The sequence below is a fragment of the Capsella rubella genome, unplaced genomic scaffold, assembly GCF_000375325.1.
Source record: "Capsella rubella cultivar Monte Gargano unplaced genomic scaffold, Caprub1_0 scaffold_9, whole genome shotgun sequence".
Lineage (NCBI taxonomy): Eukaryota > Viridiplantae > Streptophyta > Magnoliopsida > Brassicales > Brassicaceae > Capsella > Capsella rubella.
In genome coordinates this window covers 165,271-173,307 of record NW_006238915.1, presented here as the reverse complement: position 1 = coordinate 173,307, position 8,037 = coordinate 165,271, and the positions used below count along the sequence as shown (strand labels likewise).

Genomic DNA, 8,037 nt, shown 5'->3' with positions numbered 1-8,037 from the left:
TCTTCTTGCAACCAAGGATCCGTAGTAGGAATTCTCTTGCGATCACCAACAGGCGAGGTTTTGGAACAATCGTTGAAACTCGGTTTCAAAGCATCCAATAACGAGGCCGAGTACGAAGCTCTGCTCGCGGGAATACGACTTGCTAGGGGCATCGGAATAAAACATATCCAGCTATTTTGCGATTCACAACTGGTCGTAAGCCAATTTAGCGGAGAATTCGACACCAAGAACGAGCGGATGAGTTCTTATCTGGCGTTAGTCCGATCCGCCTCGGCCGAATTTGATAGCTTTTCCCTCACAAAAATTCCACGTTGCGACAACACTTCGGCCGACGCCCTCGCCGCCTTAGCTTCGAATGCGAATCCGGACCTCCGCCGATCCATCCCCATCGAAAGTATCGATCTACCGAGCTTCGCTCAACCTCATGAGATCAACATCATCATGAACGACCTGATCCAAATGGAGATCGACCCAGTTGAGAACGAGCCTCACGACGAGGAAGCCCCCCCGGTCGATTGGCGGGAAGAGATCAAACTCTACATACAAAGCGGTCAAGTCCCTGAAAACCGGTGGCAAGCTCGACGGTTAAAAGCCCGATGCGCCAATTACATTCTGGCCGATGGAGAACTTCTCCGGAGAAGTTCCAATGGAACCTTCCTTACTTGCGTCGATCGAGACGAAAGCGAAAGAATTATGGGCGAGGTCCACGAAGGCGACGCCGGGAACCATTCAGGAGGACGCGCGTTGGCCCTAAAAATAAAGAAAGACGGCCATTTTTTGCCAACTATGCTCGCCGACTGCGAGGCATTCGCCCAAAAGTGCGAAGCTTGTCAAAGGCACGCCACCTTAAAACACGTACCTCCCGAAGCGCTCTCTCCCGTGACAGCACCATACCCTTTAATGCGATGGGCCATGGACATCGTCGGACCGTTTCCTCCTTGCCGCACTAAAAGATTTTTGCTAGTGCTCAACGACTTTTTCACCAAATGGGTGGAGGCGGAATCATTCAATCAGGTCAAGTCGGGCGACGTAACCGGATTCATCTGGAAGTACATTATCTGCCGACACGGTATTCCCTATGAGATCGTCACGGATAACGGATCCCAATTCACTTCCTACCTAACGAATCGGTTCTTCAGAAAATGGCACATCAAACTCAGTACGTCAACCCCGCGATACCCTCAAGGAAACGGCCAGGCCGAGGCTACCAACAAAACTATCCTCGACGGCATCAAGAAAAGGTTAGGTCGGAAAAAGGGACTATGGGCCGACGAACTCGACGGAGTATTATGGTCGCATCGCACAACTCCGCGACGCGCAACCGGATTTTCGCCGTTCGCCTTGGCTTACGGTGTTGAGGCAATGGCGCCTTCGGAGGTCGGAATACCGACGCTCCGGCGAACAATGATGATCGCGCACCCGGAGTTAAACGAAGCTCGGCTCTACGATCACCTCGATTGGAGTGAGGAATTACTAGATCAAGCGATGATCCGTATACAAAACTACCAGAACTCGGCAGCAAAGTATTATAATAAGACCGTCCGGGAACGCCGTTTAAATGAGGGCGACCTAGTTCTGCGAGAAGTTTTCGAAAACACCAAAGAGCTCAACGCCGGCAAGCTCGGAGCAAGATGGGAGGGCCCCTATATCGTCGCACGGCGAGTTCACCCAGGCATCTATGAACTATCGACCATGGAAGGGCAGTGAGTGCAACACTTCTGGAACGCGGCCCACCTCAAAAGGTTCTACTATTAGGTCGGGAATCCGACCACAAAGGTAGATGGATGCCTCACTCGGGAATCCGAGTCTTTCATTTGATGTACTGTGAACTACGATTGGCTTGATACTCGAAAGAGGTACGTAGGCAACCATGATATATGGTGCAGCTAACAAAAAAAAAAATAATAATAATAATAATAATAATGAATGAACGCGCGATTGTCGTTAACGATCCCGTTTTTTTCAATAAAAGTTTGTTACAAGCAAAATACACTCTTTGACAAAAACAAAAAAGAAACTCATAATGGCCACTAGCTAAAGCGACCCACTTAGCCCCCCAAATCGATAAATTTGGGAAACAGGTCGGTGTCGCCGTCGTGCAACTGCGGAAGAGGATACTTAGCCTCCTCTTCGGCCCACAAGGAACTTGCCTGCCTCACTAGTTTGAGGATCTTTCTTTTGATCGGCACCCCCTCGGAAACCATCAGCAGAAGAAAACTCTCAACACCTTCCGCACGAACCCTCTGATAAACGACTTCGGCTGCGCTATTGAACGCGACGATATAGTCGCACAACCAAGCAATGCGAGCGCGATATCCCTCCAGTTCCTCGCGACGCATCCGGCTTGCAACGAGAGGCCCATCAAACGAATCAAGATCTCCTTCTTGAAGCCACGAGACCTTGATACGTTCAAGAGTGGAGTGTAGGTGGTAGAACTGACCCGATGACAGCGCACGTTCTCGAAGGATATCGTTGAGGCCATGATTCAAAACGGATTTCTCTATGAAATCCTCACCCCGAGATATCGCACGAGGTCGGCCTTAGGACCTTGACGCTCCCAAAGTGACCGGATGTGCATGCTTAGCCTGCAAATACGGGCCTTGTAAACCTCCGCCTTGGTCTCGTCTTCATCAAGCTGTTCTATCAGACGGCGACCTCCGCGGAGAAAGGGATCGGCAGCAATCCCTCTGGAAGATCCGGCCATTGAAGAAATCGCTGGGTGATAATAAAATGGATGACAAAAGCGGGATATTAATAGCCAGAAACCGCAGTGAATGCCAGCCATTCCCCAACAAACTTCTTCCGAATGACCACACACTAAAGGGGCACGCATCTCTAGGTCAATTTTGACAAAGCGTTCGCGAATCTCCAAATCACCCAGAGCGACGACCCGTCAAATCACTCTTTCGCAGCGTTCACGCATTGTCATGTCATTTTTCGCGAAAAAAAAAAAAAAAAAAAAACTATACATGTATACATACATACGTATGCATCCCCGACACCCTGGCCAGGTGATCGGCACGCGTCAAACGCACAATCCTTAAGTTTAGGAGTAAGCCGAACCCAGAGATTAATGTTCCGCACCTAAAGGTCCCGTGTTCGGATGGGATAGTCAGCCGACCCAGAGAAGTCAATCTTTCGCAGCCCATGTCCGAACCGGCACCAAAGGAGGTAAGCCGAGTCCAAAGATATATCTCGCCCTCCGACAAAGTACAATCTACTCGAGGAAAGAAATTCCTCACTTCGGAGCCCAGAGATATCTCCAAATATATTTAAACTGTGGTGAATCATGAAATTGTAAGCCGGGAGACGTCCCGCCAAGTCATGAAATCCCCACTTAAATTAAAACGCCTAGAAACATGGCTCGTATTATTCGAAATCGGATGCGACGGTTCAATAGCATTACGACAAAATAAAATTACATCGGCAAATAATCATAAAGTAAAAAGCACAAATCGCCTAGTCCACGATCAATGGACCCTTCGCCCCAATAGCGGCGACCTGACGCGTGTCATGCAGAAGGCGACTCGGCATTGGCCAAAGCAGCTGCATACCAGTTCGCTCCCAATCAGTTGGATCCGTCTCCAATGCCCGAGCCTTCTGCTCCGCCTCGTCGAGCCTGAGAATCGCTTTCCTTCTTTTCGATTTTAGCCTGGCGACTTCTTCTTCCAACTCGTCCAAACGGATGTCGATCTTTCTTTTCTTCAGACGAAAGAATTGCAGATCCCTGCACTGTTCTTGATAAAGGCCCCCGACCTAACAAAAAAAAAAGACAGTTGTTTAGATCCCCCAAAAATAGGATACCAATGTTCGCATGAACGGAACGGTACCGATACCTTCTTAACAAACGCCTCGGCCTCATCTGATTCGGCTTTACTGGCCAAGGTGCCTATGAGAAATGCCTTCACACCCGACGGTGTAAATTCGAGGCATCGTGGGATCCCTAGGATGGGTGGTGCATTCCGGTTAGCTTCAACATCCCGCATACATTACTCGAAGTAGGCGTAAAGGCTTGTCAGCATCGGAGCTATGCGCCCAAACCCAAAGGGAATCCAGTTTCTCGGGTGAGATTCCAGCAGTTTCAACTTATGATCGAAGGCCGATCTGATCTCATCAACAATGAGGAATTGTTTAAAGTACTGCGTATGTTTATCATACACAGCCTGGAAAAACTCCTCTAACCGGAGTTTCTCTTGTCGAGTAACTCGCGACATCAAAGTTTTAGGAACCTTTAACGTCGGGAACAAGGGCATCCCACGATCAAGCGCTTCTTTCTCTGTAAAAGTTGGCGTATCAACACCGGCGGACGGAGATGATCCATCGCTTTTAGTCGAACCAGATTTCTCCATGACACCAGTTATAAGAAAATGAGGGCACAAGTTTAAACTAAGGATGTCTTGGAAAACCACCGGCCAAGCAGCCTATTTATACCTAGCACCCCCGCCTTTTACCGGAGTAAAACTGGCAATTGGGGCAACATTATATAGGAAAATCACCAATTTCAAGCTAGAAAAGAAGCATATTTCCATTTCGGCGAATAAGGAAAATAAGAAGCAAAATAAGAAGGAAAAAGCCGAGCTCGCGGCCCATCTAAGTTCAAACAAAAGAGAAAACAAATAAAAATAAAAGCTAGATAACTCAGACGACATTCACATTGTCTTCAGGATTACCCATCTCGGAAGGAGGATCGCCGTTGCCATCGGAGGACCGGAGGTCGGCTTGGAAGGCTACCGCATTTGACCCATGCGGGTCTCGGATCGAACTGGGAGCGGGATCCTCAGGACAAAGGAGGCCGTAGCCGAGCTGGTCCGGAGACATGTTCAGGTCGGCCGGTTCCAGAACGAGGTAGTTTAAAGCATCAGCAACCTCTTGGCATTCGACCTTCTTCGCCTTAATCTTGGCGATCTCCTCCTCGGGAATTTGAACATGGCACTCCTTGACGAGCCTGTCGATCGTGGCCTCAACCCCAAGGGCCTGGTTCAGCAGATCTTCCTTCGGACGTACGGCGACCTCTTGCTCGGCCAAGAACGCCTTCACCCGATCCAGGCGCTCTTGTGCCTTCTTCCTTGTTCGCTCGACCACAGCCTGCCGATCTAAGCGAAGTCGCCAGCATTCGGAGTCGCAAAATTGCTAAAGGGACTGAAGGTCGCCTTCGGCTTTCGCCTTCTCAGCAGCAAGAGTCGCATTCTCGGCCCGCAGGCCGGCAATTGTATCCTCTAAGGAAGCGACAACTCCCTCGTGAACCTTGGCCTGTTCCTCCAAGCCTCCCATTTGCTTCCGCAGCATGGCCACTTTGTCCTGGGCCTCTTTGACGCATTTCTCCATCATCAAAAAGGCATGATTCGCCGTTGAATGCGACTTCACCCTCTTTTCATATTTGAAGAAGAGAGCGTTGCCATAGGCGATCGACTAGAGGAAGGACAAAACGGTGTTAAAATATGCACAAAATATAAAGGACAAGTATCAGGGAATGATAAACAAACCAGCAACGCGGATCGGGTATAGTTCAGATAGTCCTCCTTGAACTCCAGCGCGTCGAGATCGGGCAGAATTTCTGAAGAAAATTTCAAATTTCGGCATAATTCTGCCGAGGCATAACGGTCGCCGGCCACGGAGCTTTTTCCGAAGTAGTCGAAGCAGAATTTTTCTGTCTTCGAATCCTTCCGAGTTAATCGGAAAGGATCAGAAGACTCTAGATCAGCTGCTTCGGCCGACCTCTTACGGCTAGATTGGTTGCCGGAGTACAGAGCCACGCCCTTGCCTTTGTCGACTCTCTTCTTCTTTTTGTTCCTCCCGGCCGCGTCTCCTTTGGACAGAGCGACCTCTTGCTCGGCGGCTACGACCTCCTGCCCGGGAACCTCGACCTCGTCACCACCGCTGACTTCCAGGTCCACGATCAGAGGATCTGTAGGGGCGACCTCTCCTCCGGTAGCCGATTCAACTACGGCGACCTCCATAGCCGTTGTTGTTGGTGCAGCAAGCTCCGCGTCCTGAGCCTGGAGGGCAGTTACCGAAGTACCTGACGACTTGGCCAGCTCCTCTGCGAAGTTTGGATACTTTCTCGGGATCCTTCCCATCGCTTCTTCAATTCGCTTTTGGCTAAATTGGTTCCACGCTCGATTCTCCCCGCTAAACAGGCTTGCCACAATGTCGGAGTACTCAGGTGGGAACGTAGAAAAATTTTGGATGCGATCTGCACAAAAGAGGAGAAGTCAGGTCAGAACGATAAGGGAATTTAAAGAGAAACGCAGATTAAATACCCGGATCACTATTCCATCGTCGGCGTAGACCAACAAAAGGATTCTCGAGTGAGAGTTAGTCAGCTCAGCATAAAAGAAACGTTTTTCCCAGCCTTTGAAATTGCTGACTCGAGTTCCGGGAATGACGTTCTGTTTCTCCCTCATGTTCATGGTGAAGTTGCCGGCGACCCTGGATTTCTTCAATACCGTCATCTCCTCGAAGCACATGACGGGAACCCTTGTACCGACCTCAGACGCTAGGGTCAGTATTCCAACGATGTTACAAATACTGGCCGGAGCGAGCTGAGAGATCGCTAGTTTACGGCGATGAGTGTATTGAGACAAGAGTTCTGGAAGAGGAAACCACAGGCGGTAGCGGGTGAAGTACATCTCATACAAACAGATGTATCCCTTTGGAGGAGTCCACGGGTGTTGAGTTTTATGTGGAATCAGGATACTGACCCTGGATCTCCCCAAACCGCAAACATCGAGCATCTCGTTGATGCTGCTTACAGTACTAGAGGTCGGAATTCCACCGATCTGACCTCTGCGGTCGAGAGTAGGCTGGATATCGTTCAAGAAAACGCCCGGTGCGGCGAAACGATCCTCGCCCTCTGAGCGATAAGGATTAGAAGATTCTCCGGTTTCCATGGCGGCTGCGGCGTTATTACTACCATCTCGGATCGGAATTTCAGTTAACTCGGGAATAGAAGCCTGAACGGGGCGAGATGATGAAGCCTCGTTACTAGGACGGCGCATCGAACGAGTGTTGGAGCGAACTAGTGGTGCGACCTCACTATCAGACGAAGAATGCGACCTCGACATTGTCGGAGTAGTAAAATATGACCGGAGAATTAAAAGTCGGCGGCGATAAGTTAAAGGAAAAAGAGGAGAGAGGACAGAGCGAAATTTTACCTTTTGAGCAGAAAAGCGGAAATGAGGAAAATGAAAGGCATTGAGCGAGTATTTATAGAAGCGAGCGGGAGACAGACCTACGAAAAAATAATGATGACCTAGGTGACGCTTCAACTTCCGACCTACATGCCGCTCCATAAATGAATGACGCGTGGCAACGTTTCCGAGATACGCGACGATTCGGGTCATATTTGATTCGCTCCCTCTTAGCTTAGGTCAGGCATAATTAGGAGTTCCATAATTCGAATGAACATTCGACCCATCGAACTGGGGGGGGACTTATTGTTGGTGTAGGAATTAGCACCAACGACATACCGGCCTAAACCAAGACGGAATCGAATTAAACCAATAAATCAGGGAATCCCGGTTTATTGTCTAATTAATGCAAAGGGTGCTTCATTCCTAAAATGGAATGGACGAACTCGGATCATTAGGGTTTCGAAAACCCTAATCGAATATTTATGACAATATCTTCTGAAAATCTAAGGAAAAGAAGCATTTATTGTAACCCTAAATCCTTTGTATAAATAGAGAAGATGTCTCTATTTTAGGGCATCGATCATTTAATAACAAAAACCCTAGTTCTTCACTTGTTATTGAGCAAACCCTAAATCGTTCATTTCTTGGTCGAATCAATCCTTCCAAATCCGTTTTAATCGAGTTCTTGAGAGATTGTTCAAAGTGAATTTATTCTCCTTTCCTTAATAAATTCATTGTGTGAACCCTTGGTCCGAGCTGACTAGCTCTCACTCGAGAATCCTTTTGTTGGTCTACGCCGACGATGGAATAGTGATCCGGGTATTTAATCTGCGTTTCTCTTTAAATTCCCTTATCGTTCTGACCTGACTTCTCCTCTTTGTGCGGATCGCATCCGAAACTTTTC

At 48.7% G+C, this 8,037-nt stretch overlaps 1 protein-coding gene across 1 annotated transcript; it reads right to left on the bottom strand.

The window, feature by feature from the left end:
• Positions 1-4,638: 4,638 nt before the first annotated feature.
• On the bottom strand, positions 4,639-7,064 carry LOC111829556 (meiosis-specific protein ASY2-like). Its single transcript, XM_023778865.1, has 4 exons — positions 6,248-7,064; positions 5,484-6,193; positions 5,164-5,409; positions 4,639-5,085 (listed from the first exon to the last, which is right to left on the bottom strand). Exons 1-4 carry the CDS (start codon positions 7,062-7,064, stop codon positions 4,639-4,641), a joined length of 2,220 nt encoding a protein of 739 aa, XP_023634633.1.
• Between the last annotated feature and the right edge of the window lie 973 nt (positions 7,065-8,037).